This window comes from Mustela lutreola, chromosome 13 (genome assembly GCF_030435805.1).
Source record: "Mustela lutreola isolate mMusLut2 chromosome 13, mMusLut2.pri, whole genome shotgun sequence".
Classification (NCBI taxonomy): Eukaryota; Metazoa; Chordata; class Mammalia; order Carnivora; family Mustelidae; genus Mustela; species Mustela lutreola.
The window spans coordinates 72,816,428-72,835,878 of NC_081302.1; the positions used below are offsets into that span (position 1 = coordinate 72,816,428).

Here is a 19,451-nt window from a genome sequence, read left to right on the forward strand (position 1 = left end):
GGGTCCCCAAAATAGGAGGTAATCAGGAGTTCTCAGTCAGCTGCTTACATCCCACTCATTAAAGGCACTCAGAATGAAGCCAGCAATGAAGACATTCAGTTATTCCCTCATGCTTTGGAAAAAGGGGGAAGAGAAAAATTTAAGATATGTCTTGTTAATTAAGGTGTTGTGTTTCCTAGCTATAGTCTCTGTCAGGAGAAACATGGTAACAGCTAATAAACACTATCTGTAGACTTTGCTTTAACATAAACATAAAATAATATGTGGACAAATGCAAAATATAACTTTATTTACCCGATTTTTTTCCACATATAAACTTTCATGATAACAACATGTCCAGGTCTTTACCATTACTTTTCATCCTCAAAAATCAAATCTAAACTCACTGGCCTTTTTGTTAAAAAGAATGGGAATTTCTCTGAGTATGCAAATGGTCCCAATCAAACCACTGTTCTTAAATCCCCTTTAATATCGCTCATCAATAGGTTCTGTGAAGGCAGAACAGGCAATAGGGATACCGCTGTACGGAAATTAGACCTGAAAGTTACTAAAATATAGCATTGACAGTTCAGGTGCCCTGAACTGTCTTGGGAAAACTGAAGAAAGATATCTTATTTGAGATCTCAGCTCTATCGACATTAAATAATATCCAAGAAGGCAAACGGTACTAGGTTTAGTCAGTGTGTCTTTCTGCTTCTCCACTGGATGCGATAGCTTTGTGTGAAAATCTTCTTTCAAAGTTTCTACTCCTTTGGCCTCTGGAGGGCCAGGCTTGAGGCAGGTAAACATTTCAGAAATCTTTTTCCATCAGTATAGCAGAATGCTGATGATTTCATTTAACATTGAAAAAACAAGGGAAGAGATGCTAAGATTATGTTATTATGGCTACACTGGAATTAGATGTCCTGAATGTTTTTATTTTGTAGACAGTGCAGCCCAACTTATAAGCAGACTATGCAGTGCCAACATGTGGGTGTTCACTGGTAGATTGGTCATGTTGACTAGCTGTAGATCAACTGCACATCAGCCTACTATACACGGATTCACTCATGCATGTCAGGAACATAAGGGTGAGAAGAACCCATACGTATAGTTCTCGGCACTGTTGATAAATAGTACAGCTTCCCCTGGAATGTGGTGCAGGCCAGAAGTCATTCTGCTGTGCTCTCTGTGTAGAAAGGTTTGGTGTTGGTGGTGATGGAAAGCATTGCAGACGTCATCTTCCAAACACTGTACTTTTCTTAAAGGTAGTCCACTAAAAGTCCAAGGATCTGAAACCATTACTAGGAAATTGGTTTCACTGTACCATCCCCAAGGGTTATTTTGTTCAAAACCCCAAGTTTAAGTGAAGAGGAATCATCTGTCCACACAATGGATGTAGAGAGACTCTTTTTTTTGGTTTTGAAAATTGATTTCCTTCGATGTTTGTGCAGCAGCTGTTTCAACTTGTCCTTGAAAAAGCTGGTTGTGAGAGTGTAGAGGATTGGATTCAAGGCACTGTTTACTGGAAGGAAAAAAATGACTATCCAAGAGATGATTGTGCCTGGAGAGGGAAATGAAGTATGGAAAATTTCATGAAGTGGAAGTGTTAAACAACACAAATAACATATAACATTTTGTGGTCAGTGCTATTTGGGGAGGGCTACCCAGTTCACTCAAGTTTTCTTTCACCTTATTGAAAATCTGTCTGTTGGAGGAGCATAGGAACTATGAATCCAACGTCCTACCATTCTGAATTTCAGTAACTATTTGGTAGTTTGTTGTAAGGTCAAATGAGAGGAGGTATGTAAAATACACTTCATAGATGTAAGTTGATATGTAATTTATTTTTCTTGTTTTCTTGATAGAAAAGTAAGAAAATGAGGAAATACTTCTTAATCAATATGTCAGTGTTGAGAAAACATCTGGTCCAGGGTCATATCTGACCTGGGTCTTAACTCCACTCTTGAAAGCCTTATTGCCCACCCCCTATTCCAACCATCCTTTCCAGAGTGGAGGCTGAAGTTGTGAAGAGCAAACAAGAATACATCTTCCAACTTAATCAATCTTATCTTGTGAAGCATTACAGATACTAGTTAGAATATTAAGGGAAAGATGCCACAAAAAGTCCTTTGTGAGGAGAAATTTGTGATGGTAGTGTCCTTTCCAAATACATCATGCACTTGGTTAGGATGAAGTGTGTTTTCTCCTTTATGCACAGCCTGCTCTTAGGGCCAGACACTTAGCTACGGGACTATGGGCAAATTACCTAAGCTCCCTGGACCTCAACTACCCTATCTGTGGAAGGGGCTGATGATAACTTACTTGATCGAAGTCAGGGGGCTGGGTCAGAGTCGGCGGCTCTGCTGACGTCCCTCTTCAGCACTAATACCTGTGATCCTCTGACCCCACCACACTATGCTGCCTCTTTCCACGTCTCCAAAGATGCAAGGAACTCCCAGCTCAGATGAAGAGCTGAATCCTAAGACCAGGGATATGTTCCCTGTCCCACTCCCTTTGTCACCTTCTCTTTCCTAGCCACCCTCACAATTTTCTTATCCTTTAAACACCATTACTTGTTCTTCTTTGCCTTGTTTTGTTCCTTCCATCTTTTCTGTTCTTCTCTTTCTTTTCTATTCTTCCTGACTGCGTATCTGGCCTTTCCTCCTCTCCTGCTATCTCTCCCTTCTCCTTTTTCCTGTTTGCCTTCCTCTTTTCCTATCCCATCTTCTCTTTCTTGTCCTTATTTATTTTTTTGAACTGGAAAGAATATGGAAGAAAAATATCTATATTTAGCATATCTTAGATTTATTAAAGTTTCATATTACTATATCACTTGTATTTATTTTTTTTTCAATTAGACAATATGGACAGTGCATGATTGAAAAAAAAAAACAACAAATCAAAACAGAACAAATTAAGTTGCTTTTTGTCTGTTACATCCCCAAATGAAATTGTGACCAGGAATGAGACTTCCCATTCAGTCTCAGGGTAACTCACTTTATAAGGTCAGCAGGTGAGTTCTGAGAAAGGAGCGCTAATGCTGCCTTATCTTTCAGGCTGATCACACATACTATCAGTGACATGCCATGGTGGAGCACACCCCAGAGTTCTTGGAGGGTGGGCACAAGATGGGTTTAGTTCAGTGAGTACAGCATTTCCTACAACACATGGGAAGTCAGGCAAACAAGAAGGGGCTTAGTAAAAAATGATCAGGGCTACTCTCCTAGGTCCACTGATGTATTCAAGACAAACCTCAAAGTACTCTGCTACAAACATAGAGAAAGACTGATGTATGGCCCATTAAGGATTTCATAAGACACTTTTTTTCCTATTCCAGTTTCCCATCATGATCTGAAATGTCATAAGCTTTCAAGGACAATGACTACTCCTGTAGCTCTCTGGTACCCTGGATCACCAGACATCTCCTGATTTTAAATCAGACAGTGTTATGGGATGAATTTTGTCCCCCACCCCAAATTCATACATTGAAGTCCTAACCCCCAGGATCTCAGAATGTGACTATATGTGACAGCCCTTTAAAGATGTCATTATGCTAAAATAAGGACATTGGGGTGGGCCTTAGTCCAATTTGACAGGTGTGCTTGTAAGAAGAGGGAAACTTTCCTATATGAGAGATACAATGGGAACACGCACAGAGGAAAAACCATGTGAGGACACAGTGAGAAGGTGGCCATCTGCCAGCCAAGGAGAGAGGCCACAGCAGAAATCTGTTGACACTTTATTCTGGAATTCCAGCCCTCCAGGACTGTGAAAAATAAATTCTGTTGCTTCAGCCACCCAGGTCGTGTTACTGTGTTACGGCAGCCCGAGCCGAGTAATACAGAGAGAAGGTCCTCAAGGAGCTGACAGACTCACAGGATAAGAAAACTGGAAGGCATTCGAGAGGCCTTATGAAAATCTTCTCAGTGCGGTGAGGTGACCTCCCTACATTTCCTCAGCTGCTCAGTGGCGGGGTTAGGACAGAAACCTAGGACTCCTGCCTCGCTTGGTCCGTCTTCCACCACACAAGGCTGCCTCCTCCCACACCCAAGAAAATCAAGTGCCCGAGGTGGGGAAGGACATCAGAAACATGGAAAGAGAAGCTGGGGACGTTGATGAGATCATCCTCCCACCCTGTTCCATCATTCTTGGACCAGCGCAGCATCTTTTGTTGAACATGCATGTATTAAATAACACTATGTGAAAAACACTGTGGAAAGATGAATGAGACATGGTCCCTAATATTCTGAAGCTTATAAACTGAGGGGAGCAATGAACATATTAAAAAATAACACTGGTAAGAAGTGGTTCAGATGAGGCTAATAAGTAAAGTATGAACAAAATGTTACAGACATTTAAGCAATTGAGTTGGATGGGAGTGGGTTGGAGAGAGGTATGGAATGGCACCATGGGTGAGTGAATATTTGGGTTGAATTTTGAAGGATGAGAAGGGCTATTTAGTAAGCTTAAGTCTTACAGATTGAAGATACAACACAGTTGGAGAGAACAACTTCAGCAAAGGCAAGGCATTAAAAAGGTGCCGAAGAAAAGAATCCCAATAATTCTGATGGGTTCTGGATCACAGAATACCCGAGGGCAGAGTGGGAGGTAACATTTCTCAAGCTGATCCCAGCATTTGGACTTTATTCTATGAGCAATGGAGGCCAAAGGCCATTTTAGTCCTGTTAAATTTGGAATGTAAGGATATAAACATTGAGATGCCCAGGAAGCTGTAGTAGACCAGACAATTCAGACTGGACAATTCAGCTCTCGTCTTAATGAACTCTGCTCCTCCCAGCCTCTAGGCTCTCCCCTACCCCTAAGTAATGGCACACACATTCTTGTGTCCTCTGCTCTCCCTGCCCAGTGGAGGTTCCCAAGTAGTCATCCCCGATTGCTCTCTTGACCTGCACATTCACACCTTACATGGCTTCAGGGATGCCTCTGCCTTGCGGTCAGGCTAAATGGACGACAGGTGAAGGGGGAGTTGTGGATGTTGTGTCATTTTGCAGTGAGACAATGACAAGGCCTCCCATGACTCTGCACAAGCTGGAGGGACATAAACTGTTCCAGCTGTTGGTTACTTGTACATTCATCATACTTTTGTAAGTGCTTCTGAAGTGCCAAACCATGTGTAACACTGGGGTGCCAGGATGAAAAAGACCCAATCTATTTCACAAAGTTAGGCCAAAGCCCCAGGGTGGGGGGCTCTCCATAGCTGTGATTTCTAGATCCTAGAAAGGGGTTCAGATGAAATCCTAACTCATGAAAGATTTTTTCCTCTAGTTGAAGTAGGCATGTGGGTGGGAAACCTGGCCCTCTGGATGAAGCACTTGAACAGAACATCTGACATTCTGCAGCTTGTGTGACAACCACAGGGTAAGGACCATGAAGTAGACCTGCAGATCTCAACCAGGGGTGTGTGTCTCAGAAGCACGAGGGGAACTTTTCCAAAATCCCAGGGTACAGCTCTTTGCCCCTATAGATTAAATCTAGAAGCCCAGGGAGGAACCTGGGCATGTGTATTTTGATTTTGTATGTTAACTCTTGATTAAGAATCACTATCTAGGGAATTGAGTTAGTTATTTTTCCTAGCTCCTGTTTTCTCATCGTTCTTGTCTGGGTTATACCACTAGCCAGTTTCTATCTTAGATTATAAAATGTTGAGAAAAATAATAGCTGTTTGCACCAAAGTTGTAGTTGTTTACAGAGAATTTACTATACGTCAAGCACTGTATTCTGACCTCGTCAGGGAATGTAAGATGGCACAATGTACTTGGGAATAATAGAAGGGACTGACCTGGTATTTCCACCCGGAAGAGGGAGAGAATTTTAATTACAAATACAGGAATCCAGCAGATGGCATCAGAGAACACTATAAAAAAGAAACGATTTGCAACAGCCACCTCTCTTCCAATGTGATTCCTCACTTCTGAAGTCTGCAAGGCAGTTTTTTTAATGGAACAGAACATAATAGTATAGGAAAACACAATGATGAGAAAAGCCAGCAAGTTCACACCTGTTGGAAAAAGCACAGCTCTTAACATCTCAGGTATAAATCAACAGTAAAATACTGTGTTACATAGATGTTCATTATGGTGCCTCTTCTTACGCTGTAGTTCCAAGAAACATTCTTTTGTATAAGCCCAGTTGTAATCAGCTGAAAACCTTGAATCTAAGACTATAAGCTAGTGGAATTGCGTTTGCCAAATCAAAAAGATATTGGAAATACACAAAACTTTTATGAAGAGTTACAGATCTCTGAAATTCAGTTACAGATCTCTGAAATTCAGATCTAGGTGTGTATCATGAGGCAAATTTTAGCTTTTTTAAAGTCAGAAAAAAGCTATTTTCATTTTTTGCTCTCTGCAGATTCAAATCTTAAAGGATTACTGTAATCATATGTACACCTCAAAGAATAAATATGATTCCGTTTCTTTATTTTATAAGTATGAACAAGATAACCTTGGAATATCAAGAAGATAATAGCCACAGAAACACTACTTCTCATGGTTTTTTTTGGTCCTAAGTAAAAATAATATATAGAACAAAAATCCATTTTTTCAGATACCTTATAATAATTTAAGCTAAGATTCAGAACCCTTTAGACTTGTTTTAGAAAAAATATATGTATAAGAAAAAATAATAAATTCAACTATGAATTTTTTCAGGGTCAAATATGTTTGGACGATTCTCACTGAACATCACTATCTCAGAGTGTTGACTTCTCAGTCACTTTGTTATATTTTTTCTATAATAAAATTCCTAAGAGTAATGATCTTATTCCTCACTATGCACATAAAATATGCACACAATTTCAAAGTTGTTTAAAAAAATGTTCTTCTGAATCTAGACTATGTAAGACAGGTGAAGTCTAAAGGAAAGTCCTATAAATTCCCAGTGTTCTATTGTTTTTATCTAAAATATTTCACATTCCACAGAATCTCATAATAAAGCCATAAAATAGAATTTTATAAAATTGGTTTATGTTGGGCCTCTTGTCAGAAACTTCAGTTAGGAACAATAGAAAATGACTGTTAAGATGACCCCTGATGCATATTATGAAAACAGATGTGAACAGACCAAAAGTGTGTGTTCTGAAAGCAACATAGGGATGTGAGAGGTTAGCAACAGAAGATACTGGGCGAGGGGCATAAGGAAACTATACTATCTTTGCAACTTCTCTCTAAATCTAATTCTGTTCTAAAATAATGAATTTGTTTAAAAACTGTGTATTCTTATACTCTTTAAAGAGAAGAAAGGGCTCTAGGACTCCTATTCTCATTGGTAAACCAAGTGTATATAGGTGATGAGATACGTGTGTGTATGTGTGTGTGTGTGTGTTACAGTTACTATCTCATTGTCTATCTGGAATACATCACAGGTGCTACACCCATTTTAGCCTATCTCACAACCTTTAAGATCCAGCCAAACCTAACTCCTTGGCCCTTCATCTGAACCTGTTCCTTGGTTATGGACCTCTACATCCACTATGTCTTTTTCCTGGAATAGACTTCATTTAGCTAATACCTCCTTATCCTTTGAGACCAAGGATTTCAATTCACTTCTACTGGAAAACTTCCCCTGGTGCTTAGATTTGAGGCTCCTTGAACATCCAGTACTCCTTTTTTACAGCATTTGTGAATCTGTGATGTAAGAATGTGTTTATTCTTTATTCCCCTTTCTAGTGGTGGTCTGTGAGGGCTGATCTGTTGTATCTCCAGTGCCCCAAGTAGTGCCTGGCCTATAGCAGGTGCTTAATAAATCCTTGATGAATGAGTGAATATAATGTAGTGTGTGTGTGTGTGTGTATCTACAAAGTGCATCTATGCTAGGAAGAGCTTACAATATCCATGAAAAAATAGCTATAGAACAGGTAGTATGTGAAGAGTATTATTAAAGTGGTGCTAAGAAAGTGTATTTCTCAGAAGAAGAGAAGGAATAGATGAAGAGCTGTGACTGGTGGTTAGACCCAGTGGGTGCTGGGTCACTGCAAACTCATTGAGGATTGACCTTGAGAGTAGCAGGAAGTCACTGAAGGTCTTGGAAGGGGAAACAGTCTTTTGGATATTCAGGTAGGGAACAGGTTACCAGGAGAGAGAAAGCCTCCAAGGCCGAATGACAAGTAAGGGCTAATGTAATAAACCTTATTTATAAGCCCTTGGGGGTTGAGGTAGTGAGGTTTTACATGAAGGTGCTAGTAGGTACAGACTAGAGGAAATAGAAGGCAGAGGCATAGTTGGATGAAAAAATTATCCAATGCAAAAGAAAGGATGATAGAGCTTATTGACCACTTTGAGGAGTAGAAAAGATGAGAAAAAGGGAATTAAAATGATAATACTCCCCTAGTTAAAAAATGACATGGAAATTGTCTTTAAGCAGGAGGGTTACCTATTAGGCAATAACAAATGCTTTTTTCTAACCTTAAAGAGCTAAACTTCCCATTCATTTTTTTCTTTTAAACAGAGGAAGTAAGATCTTTTAAAAATTAGGGGGAATTAAGAAAACTGAAAAGTGAACCGTTTTATTCAGCACTCTTACATTGTTGACTTTAGAGCTGCATTTACCAAAGACAATAAACATTCTTGGTATTTCCATTCCAATAATCTCCTGCCAATGAGTTTCCAGAATTTTATTATTATTATTTACTTATAAGTCATATCTAGATTGTAAGAATAAATGATTTCAGATAACTTGGTGGGGTCACAGTTCAAGGCACTAAAGCTCAGAGTCACGGTGTGAGAATCAAAGGGTCTTACAGATAATAAAAGACTATCCAGAGATCTTGACAGTATGCTTTTGTTTCCCCTACTAAATCTCTATAGTTAAACGTTTAATAAAAACTATCAATACTTAGTAAGAACTTTTCTTTCAAAAAGGACCCAGTCTGGAGTAAAACTGTTTACTTTCTGAGGTGGACAAACACACCTTTGCTAAAATTTCTGGTATTTCCATCAGAATTACGTTGGTTCAGAAAATGAGAAATATAATTTACCTAGGAAAATTCCAAGAGAATACCCTTTGCTTCCAATATCTTCCGTTTGGTCATAATACAGTGGGAAACATACGCCATTTTTTCCATAAAAGTTTCCAAAATAATCTTCATTCCAAAATGGAATCACAGCTATTAAAAATCCCACAATCCAGATGCAAATGAGGATGACTGAGGTCTGCCCTTTTCCCGGACGGATGTTACTGAAGGGAAAGACAATGACCAGGAACTTCTCCAAAGTCAAGTATGTCAGGAGCAGGACGGAGACTTCAGTAGATAGCATGGCCAGGAACCCCATGAGGCGGCATTCTAAACTCTCCATCCACAGCAGCGCATACTTCTGATATTGCCCGCGGTATTTTATATCAAAAAAGCCAATGAAGAACAAATAAATACCCATCAGGCAGTCTGCACCTGTTAAAGAACCAATACAGTGTCTGTTGGTAGTTTCCAGCGTCTCTGTTTTGGTTTTTTAGTTAGGTCTTCCTCCTCCTTCTTGTATTAAATGAACTAATATAAACACTGACAACAGTCTCTAAAGGACAAGGACTTCAGGAAAGTTCTCCTAATTCTAAGGTCTTTGATTTATAGTTAAAAAAAAAAAAATGGCAGAGTGTGTGTGTGTGGGGAGGTGGTAATTTGTGTGGGGCAAGCTAGTTTTTGAACAGCAAACAAATAGTACTTGCATAGTTAATAAAGAGAATGTTTTCTGGGCTTGAGGAACATGGGTGCTATCGTCATCAAACGTTAAACAGAGTTTAGTTTATAATCCACAACCTGTCCTCCATAATCTGTCCATTGATTGATTCATTGGCTCCCTGTTACCCCATTTCCAAGATAAATAGTGGGTGCTGGGTCACTGCAAACTCATGCTATCGAAACAGAGAGCCAAAGAGAACAGTAACTTCATACTTAGAGAAAAAGCTGTACAGCTCAGATAATTTATATTAAGTGCCATTGTTGAAGGCCAGTATGTATCTTGTGCACAGGTCACAGAAGACATCCTAAATCCATTTAAATAGGAAACATACTTACAACAAAGGATTTTGATGGACGTAGCGTGCGTCGTATTTTCAGCTTTAATGAAAGATCTCATGCCAATGACAAAAAGATTTCCAAAGCAGGTTATGAAAGCTATAACCCACACAAATATTCTGAGGATATTGTTAGCCAAGAGGTCCTCAAATGAAGAAATGCCGTCAGTCAAGGGCATACATATGCGGACATGGGGAGCATAGGAGCAGTATCGAAAGTTTGTGAAATAACTAAATTCAAAGGGAAAAAAAGAGTCACTTTACAGCAATGACAGAGAAACTACAGTTGCCATCCCGTATCAGAGCTACTGCTCTGTCAGGTATGCAACTTCACTAGGCCTGTTTATTTTTGTGTAGTAGTGATTATGCAATTATAGAATTCCTCATTAAATAGGACGTTACTCTAGGCAGTGTGCTTCTTGGGAAGATGAAGAACCCTAAGGACACAGAAATTCCGTGTCTTGACTGAGATGAATTGTGGGGACATGAGAATGTGAAGTCTCCAGGACTCCATTTTCCTCATCACATTGGATGATTCTCTAGGGTGTTATAAAAAGGAAATTGTCTTTGTTACACTGATCTACAGCAAACATTCAGGGACTTGGGTTTGGGATGTAAAGGACCTATAGCAGCTCACTGAAAACATCTCTGTCTTGTACTTTGTTTTAAGTATACTCACTTAACCAGCCTCTTTCTCCCTGACACTGGCAGGGAGGGAGGGTCTCTGAGACTAGGAAAACTCAGTCTCACGGGAGCTAGGAGAAGAAGCAGATTTCATACCAGGGCCTCATAGGGCTTAAACAATTTCTAGAGGCAAATATAGGTTTGTGTTGGATCTAGGTGTATGGACGCTTGAAATGTTTGAATTGGGAGTTCATGTGGCTTATTGCCATTCTCCAAACCTGTGTGTTTAGGCTTCCCCCACCGCCCCCATAAAACATATTCCATTTTTGTTTTCTCATACCATCTCTTGTAGCTCATTTCTCTTCGTCTAATCCTTTTTTTGCCATCTCCCCATTCAGTTTTGAGACTAGCAACGTGAACTAGCTTTACTTGGCCGTGGACTCAAGGTCCCTGCGGTTGACTGGCTGCCCAGACCCACCTCACCTTCCCTTCCTTCATTGTTCATTCCATTCAGGCATATTGGCCTTCTTCCAATTCTCAAAGGAGCCAGGCTCACCCCCCTCTTGACACTGCAGTGCTTTTGCTGTTCCCTCTGCCTGGAAGATTCTTTCCCTAGACATTGCCAGACCTGGTCTCTCCCTGCATTCAGGTCTGCTCAGACATCACTTCTCTCTTCGACATGAACCATCTGTATCCTCTTTGTGTCCTTTCATCTTGCTATATTTTTCTTCACAGTGTTTTTTCACAATTTATTTGTTCACTTTCTGTTTCCCAAAGCTAAATGGAAGCTCCATGGGCAGACACTTCTGTCTCTTGTTTGTCCTGGGTTCTCAGATCTAGAACAGTGCCTGACACATGGGAAGTACTCAACAAATACTTTCTAGGTGAGTAAGTGAAATATGGAGAATTTAGTGCTGGGCTTGTCAGGTAGAGAAATAGGGGGCAATCATTGCCCTCAAGCAGCTGACAGTCTAGCTTCCTGAAATCATCTATCCAATTAAAGGAACTTGATATATAATTGCCTTTTTATCTTCTCCTTGCCTGGAGTCTTTGGCACACACTTGACTTAACCTCTTTGTTCCTTTAAGTTTCTATTATGTCCCCTGTCTTCAGATGGACCCACCTTGGGTCTCTTGGCTATTCATTCTCTCCTCCTGCTGTGACCATGGCACTGGTTGGCAGGTGGAAGGGCAGGGGATTATGAGGTGGGGACATATTTCAATAAATGATGGACAAATAAGTTGAATAACTAGGTCACTTAGTAGGGAAATAACCAACTTAACACATTTTCTGTTAATTGTTCGGTCCTTCTTGACCTCAACCCAAGGTTTATATTTTAAGTGACGCCTTCTCTATCAAGTTCTGAAAAGGTTGAATTTCTCTATTCTAAGAGGACTTCAGATTCTACCCCCAACAGTGAAATGATAGCCTCATTAAGTAAGTATCTACTGGTGCCACAGAAAGAGAAATTATGAAAAACCATGTGGATATGCATTAAGTACTTGTTTTTTAGTAATCACACCTACTGCAGACTTAAACAAAATGTTCTCCCAAAAAAGCACCTTCACACCAACCATTTCATCCACTTGCTGCACCCAACGTGTAATCTTACACCGAATCCTCCCTATTGTTGTGGATAACAAGGGTTAATTTTTGAAATCATGAACACATAGATTACACAGTTGATAAAAATGAATCATGTCATAAACATATATATTAACACAACTTACACAGTGTACTTTAGCCAAATATATTAAAGTGACATCAAAAACTACTATAAAGATTAATTACCTCCATTTTGTAATGCACTTAGTAACAGTAACAACACCTGGAATTTATATAGCACCTTTCTTCCTAAGGGCTCAAATCTTAGAGCAGCCGACTGCTCATTCATGTGAGGTGAATTAATGTTTCCAGGTCTCCTGAGTACCATTTAGCCAGGGACTTCATCTTGTGTAATGTGTGGCATTCTGGTACCCTGATCTCTTATTGGGCCTCAATTGGATAAACAGCGTGTTTCCAGAGAGAAGTGTCATTCGTGTCGGCACATCATTATATTGAACTCTATTTGAACAGGGACCAAAGGTGACAAAATTAAAAAGTTCTCAATAAAAAAACTTTTCTTGCATATAAACACATTGCAGTGATACATTAGACAGTTTATACTAGAATATTGGCAATACTTGGCCATGCTTACTTCTCCATTCTTTCATACATACATACATGTGAGAAAGATTCGTCATGGGTTGAAACATCCGTGTGTTTATATTTGGAATCTCTATCCTTTCCAGGTCTCTGGAAAATATGCACAATAGGTTTCATGTTTTCAGGACTGAACTTTAATAATTGCATTGTGTGTCATATGCTAGATACCATATTCCAAGTCTTATTACCAGTCCAAATTAGGATGAAAGTTTTACAGTAAGCTATCCTAGAAGATCGCCATTTCTATTTATGACTACTGTAAGTTGGAGCTGATTTGGTCACTTCATATGCAGAATTACATTCTAATAGAACATTCTCATACATTTCTTTGATTTAAAAATGGCAGTGGTGATTTGTGTGATCATGAAATTGGCTGCCTCGTTTGATTTTATAGACCATGCCATGTGAGTTTTAGAGGCTTTCAGACAGGAACTCGTATTTCCAACCTGAGAAAATCACTGAAGTAAGTTTTGTGAGAACCTGGATTTGAATGGAAGCATAATGCCTTTCCTTCCTCCAACCCTATGAGATATCCTGGAGGGCTCCAGTGGGAACCCCTATATTCCTCATTTATCCAGAAGCTTCTTCAAATACAGATTCTTTGAAGACTGTTTAGGGTGGCATGAATTAAGGGAGTCTGCCATGTTCTCAGGAAACAGATGGAGAGAGGAAAGTCTAAGAAAACGGAAACATTTACTTTTAAGGTTTATTTTGAAAGATGTTTGATTCTCACTCAGTTTCTTTTTTGGCTGATCTGAATAAGGATTTCTTGACATGGTTCTGAGTTTTCCTTTATCCATGGAGTCCTTCACAGAACTGCCTTGTTCTTTGGCAGTCAGAAATGAAACCTTGTGGAGCAATTATACTCCAGAATTGTCCCAGGGCCTCTTCTGTAGGAAACTCTTGAGTCATTTTTAAAGGATTTGTTTCCCTCGTCTTTCTTTTGCCCTCTGGCTTTCTCCTGGATTCACCACAGTTTTCGCTCTACATGGATTGTGTGATTATTTGATTAATAGCCACTAGTCTCCAAAGGGGCAGAGGTTACTATATCTTGGGTGCCCAAGCCAGTGGTATGGATAAATTGGTGACCAGCAAATGTTTGATAAGTAAATGTGTAAATGAATTAAAAAAAAAAAAGAAATGAAACAATAAAGAAAAGTATTGGGTAAATTGTTTCTAATTTGATTTTTAGAAAGGCATGCTATGATAGCATGATAATTTAGCTTTTAGAATTCAGTGTGCAGTAAGTGAAAAATCATTTTGTTCACATCCTAAGGCCTATTTTATATGAAAAAACAATATGCTATATATATATAACATATTTAACAAATAACATGTATATAACATATAACACACACATATAACATGTATATCATTGTTCTTTTTTTTGTATTCTTGCTTCTTAAGAACAGGAACCAAGTCTTTTTCATCAGTGGATGCTCACCTATACATATTGAAAGGGAATCTAAATCTGAAATTAATTTCCAAAAGAAAACTATTTAGCAAGAGGAAAAAGTGATATTAAAGATTAGTCTTTAGAATTAAATGAACAAAAGCTTTAGGCTGTGGTCACGTAACGTGTATGTCCTCTGCGTAAAAACAAACAACAAACTTGAACCAAAAATGGTTATTTCTGGGAAAGGAATGAGGAAGTTCAAAGAAAAACTGGCAGAGTTCTTGATGGTATTTAAACCTAATACATTTGAAATTTAAAAATACTAAACAACATTAAGTGCCTGAATATTCATATTGGTGGGATAATTTTTTTCTTTACTTTTGAAATATAGAAAGCATACACCATAGATCAATATCAAGGAAACTGTTGTAGCAAAGGGGAAAAGAAAAAGCAAGCAAGTCTTACATAATTGTTTTTTTTTTTTAACCAGTTTTTCAGTAACCAAACTACAGAAAATTTAATTTTTGGGGAGGATTGCAGGTTGAGATTTTTCCATGTAAATCTGGTATAGGTAACTTCAAACAAAGAAATGTTCTTTAAACATATTGGATGGTTTTCGTTGTCATGCAGCACATACTTGATGATAACAATGATATTTACAACTGTCTGATGATACATGTTCAAGTAAAAAGCTCTCTGTGTATAAAGCACCCATTTAAAAATAAATGTGGTTCTGAGTAAAGTACATCCACTAAAATGATAATCAACATGTCATTATATTTCACTTACAGAGACTGAAGTTGTTTAAGACTTTCAAACTGGTTCTTGTGGAGATACAAAAGAGGATTGGACGACAGATTCCTTTTGTACCATCAGAAAGAGGGAGGAAAGAAGCATCAGGATGTTATTATTTTGGAAGCTCAAGATATTGCCATTTAAATCTGATGATGGTGGGAAAAAGAACTCACAGTTTTTGTAGAAGCTTCAGGTCTTTAAAGATGTGAGGTGGTAGCTCCATTATCATATTGCTAGACAGGTCCCTGTTGATGACAGTGAAAACCCAACACAGTTACATTGGAAATAATTGACAGGGTTATTACTTCTTACAATTATCATCATCCCATTTGACGTAACAGAAAATATGATCTAATTTAACCCACCTGATAACTTGTTACAAAACAAGGCTGTATGAGACAGACAAATGGATATGTTTTCCATCACTTTCAGACATGTGACATTTTGCTCATCCAGTTCCTGTCTGGAATTTCCTCTCAGTCTCTTTCCAACACATTCCAACCTGGCTTCAGTGTCTACTTTGGGTAATTTTCTCTGTTTCAGGTACTCTCTGTACACTTCAATCATTCATTATTTCTTTGACTCCTCTTTGTTTCAAGTATGTAGTATCTTGTTTATCCAACTGTATTACAAGCTTTCTGAAGCCAAGACCTATGTCTTCTACTTATTCTGCATTCCAGATAAGACAGTATTGGCCACATATTATCTGCCCAGACACTTTCAAATGAATAAGTTTGCACATTTTAAATCTATTTTTAAAAAGATATTAAAAATGTAGAATGAAATATATTAGGACTGTCCAATCCATGAAGAATCATAGGGAACTGCTTCTGTAGAATGTAGAAAAGGATTTGCTCATATCAGAAGGAATCAGGACTCTTCAAGGGTCCAAAATATCCTTCTGAAGGAAAGATGTTCCAAGGTGAAACAGACATGCAATTGCTTAAGACTCAAGCAAAAGATCTTATCTATTTTTGATGTTTTGGAAATGCTAATGAATATGTGGAAGTTATGAATAACTAAGACTCACGTCTCTTTCTAAAGAACCTTACAATTAGAATAAACAACTAGATTATAAAACAAGGAAGTAATGAAGTAAGTGCTATTATAGATATACTGATAAAAAAAAAAAAAAATGGAGGAAGGAGTTAAAAGTCAGGAACTGTTTGAACAAAGCTTTATGATTTTCATAGCTAGTATAAAAAAAGAACAGCTTTTTAGGTGAGAATTAAGCAAGATCAGTGAAACAGAAACTTGAGATTTAATGACAACTTCTGGAGTTGGCAAATGGTCCAGCATGGGTGGAGGATGGAAAGCATAGCGAGATACAGAGGAAATGAATCTGGAAATGAGCATGGAGACAAAATAGAAGGGCCGTGAATACATTCCAAGGCAGAACTTCCTTGGATAGTCCAGAGCTTAGTACAGGCATCAGAACCAAAGAGGATGCTTATAAAAAGGGCACATTCCTGGTGTCTACTCCAGAACTATCACCTCAGAATCTCTGGGAGGGAGCCTGGTAACATGGATTTAAAGCCAGTATCCCTCGTGATTCTTCTGAACATTAATGTTGAAAGCTGACAACAAAGAGTGAGAATATGAAGCAGGAGAGCGGCATATTATGCTCTGGTTTATGGGATGATGGTTCTGTCAGAAGCATGAAAAGTCGGAGAATCAAACAATGGAGACCAGGCAGGGGGCTTTGGCCCTGGACCCCATGAAAGCTGATGAGGGCTTAAGGGGCTCAGGGGCAGGTCTTACCATCTGATAGGACATGAAATGTAAGGAGGTTTGGAGGGAAAGGAAGAGGCTTCAAGCCCGGCTGCCAGGAAGGATGCCATACTGCTATGATAGGAAGTTCAGGGAAAGAAACTGGCGGGAGGGAAGGGTCATCTAAGAATCCATTGTAACAGATTCCTTTTCAGGTGCTACCATGGTATTCAAGTGTAGATGTCCCGCCAGCTGGGAGTTCTGATCTGGGGCTGCCGGTAAGACAGGACACCTGGGTCTAGAGCAGAAGGGAAGCCACAGGTATGCAAGGGTCAGAGAGAGCACAACAGAGCAAGATGATGATGTCTTGTGCGGCTAGAAAACACCCTGCTAGTGTTAGGTTGAAAAACGAAGTGCAGCCTTTTGGAAGAAAGGACTTTAGTGGCCTCACCTAAATGTGCTTTTCCTCTCCAGCAGGGTTTGTTGTCATGAAGGCATAGTGAAATTGTTTAACATTTTTGTAAATTCTGGAAGTAAAAGTGTCTTGTTCAAGTTAGTTCTGTAAACTGAATTTCTTGCTTTCACTTACTGATGAGCAGTGGATTGGAATAGATGATTGGTGATGTTTTAAAAAACAAGCTAATATCTCTTAATCAGGCTCTTTTTTGGGGTGGGGTGTGGGAACGTGTGTGGCTCTGCCTAAGCATAGGATGAAAAGAGGATCAGAATATTTTTCAAAATGTGGACTCCATACCACTGTTTCCTTATGTTTGTAACATGCTCGTGTGTGTCCTGGGCTGCTTGCCTGCTCTACCCTATATCCCAAATCCCTATTAACCCTCTAAAGTCTCATCAGGAGTGCCCTTGTGAAGAATGAGTGAGCGATTCTGAGGGAGCTGCCTTTCACTTTTTGCCATAAAATGACAATATTTTTAGTTCTAATGCAGTGTCTTGCACATACTAGGTACTTAGTAAATATAGGTGGATTTGGTTTGTGATACTTAAAAATTCATTTGAGTCAATTATTCATGAATTAGTTTTCAAATTACTCTTCCTATTTTCCACAGTACTTCTTGGATTTTGAAGTGAGATATAAAGAATGGGGGAGAGATTAATTAAGAAATTAATTTCCATTTTTAGGCTTCATACCAGGAGGAGTTCTGTACCCGAGTCATGCCCCTTTGTAATGTAACAGACTTAGTTTTAACTTCTAGTGATACACAGTTATGGGGATAGCAACAAATTAATAGCAAGATAGATGCTTTTAAACGTTTTAGCTCTACAAAACCTATTTGAGCAGAAAAAGTTACATGAGCTCTCTGAATATTTTTCAATAAGCCCGATCATTCTAGACATTTGTGTTTGCTTCATCAGCTCTGCAAGTCATAATTTCTCAAGGGATAATAAGCATCTTTGTTCCTTTGTTCGGTCATGATTAATATGATTTCAGTCAGTCATTCATTTAGCAAGCAAGTATAGTTATTGAGAATTAACTATACTCCAGCCATTAGAGATAATGATCCTGGAGTTTAAGGAGCTCTGGAAAACTCATTTGCTTCAAAACACACACACACACACACACACACACACACACTCACCCAAGAAAACAGGGAGAGAAATTAGAGTAGGCTAAATCCATATTAAGCCCAGTACTTGATTTTAATTTGCTTTTGACTTTAGGATAATGTTGATTTTCTTAATTGATTTTGAATATCCAGGAGTCTTCAGGATTTGGTTGCCACTAGTGAAAAAGCAGCCTCCCTCGTCACTTAAATTTATAATCTTGGAAGAAGCAATCCTATTTTCCTAGTAGACAATGCTACTTACAGTTCTCCTAAATTTTTTAATGAAGAAAATGTCTTCTCTGGAACAAAATCAATTTGATTTCTAGGCAGAAACCTGTAAGACATGGTGAGAGTCAGCACTGTTGGTCTGTGTCTGCTGTAAGAACCAGTTCTCATTGGGAGATGCCACTGATCCGGGGGTAATTCCACAAGGCCTCCTTTGAAATCTCAAAGTAAGGCTTGTTCTGGTATGGAACTTAAGGCAAGAATTTCTCACCAAAGATATCCATGTGTTCTCTCTAGGAAATGCTGCTGTAGGTAATTTGAGGGACTGAGTGTAGTCTATGAAGCTGCATTTTGTTTGGATTCTGATTAATTCAGAAAATGTTCATTTCACAATATGCACACACAGATGTCAAATTTGTTAATTAATTAGAGGAGACTTTGAGAGGATTCTTGTATAAGGCACATTCCTTAGGAAAATGCCAGAAAGAACAAAGCTTAAACAAACCCCATATCAGTTTCTGGGGCCACAAATGTATTTTAAATTGGATGGTGGTGGGGAAGAGACTGGTTTTATATTTTCTTTGTCTAGAAATGGAATTCTCCAAGACATACAGTGAAAAGAGGGGGTCTACCACTAGCTGCTTTACAGAGGTGTTAACAAATGAGATAATGAATGTGGCCGTGATTCAAACGCTACATGGAGTTATAAAATAGAAGGTGTCAGTGGAATTTGTTTGGTTTACCAGGGTATGCTCTCATTATCTATGAGAAAAGGAATCAACTCTTTGCATCTCTTCAGTGGGATAGTCCTTCTTTAATCATTAAATATGCTAGTCTGCGGTCTGATTGATAAATACATAGACTGGCAATAACCTCATCTCTTAGTTCATTGAAAAACAGTGGTTAGACGACTACAAAAAACT

General features: G+C 38.8%; 1 protein-coding gene across 1 annotated transcript in view; it reads right to left on the reverse strand.

Annotated features, from left to right (window-relative positions):
* Positions 1–311: 311 nt before the first annotated feature.
* Positions 312–19,451, reverse strand: part of RXFP2 (relaxin family peptide receptor 2) — a gene marked incomplete at its 5' end in the record, with an annotated part of 57,609 nt that continues 38,469 nt past the window's right edge. Inside the window, 8 exons of the mRNA XM_059143994.1 lie at positions 312–1,543; positions 5,783–6,001; positions 8,978–9,388; positions 10,010–10,239; positions 12,856–12,927; positions 15,023–15,094; positions 15,202–15,273; positions 18,566–18,637. Coding sequence (XP_058999977.1) covers positions 1,284–1,543; positions 5,783–6,001; positions 8,978–9,388; positions 10,010–10,239; positions 12,856–12,927; positions 15,023–15,094; positions 15,202–15,273; positions 18,566–18,637 — 1,408 coding nt within the window. The remainder of the gene's footprint in view (positions 1,544–5,782; positions 6,002–8,977; positions 9,389–10,009; positions 10,240–12,855; positions 12,928–15,022; positions 15,095–15,201; positions 15,274–18,565; positions 18,638–19,451) is intronic.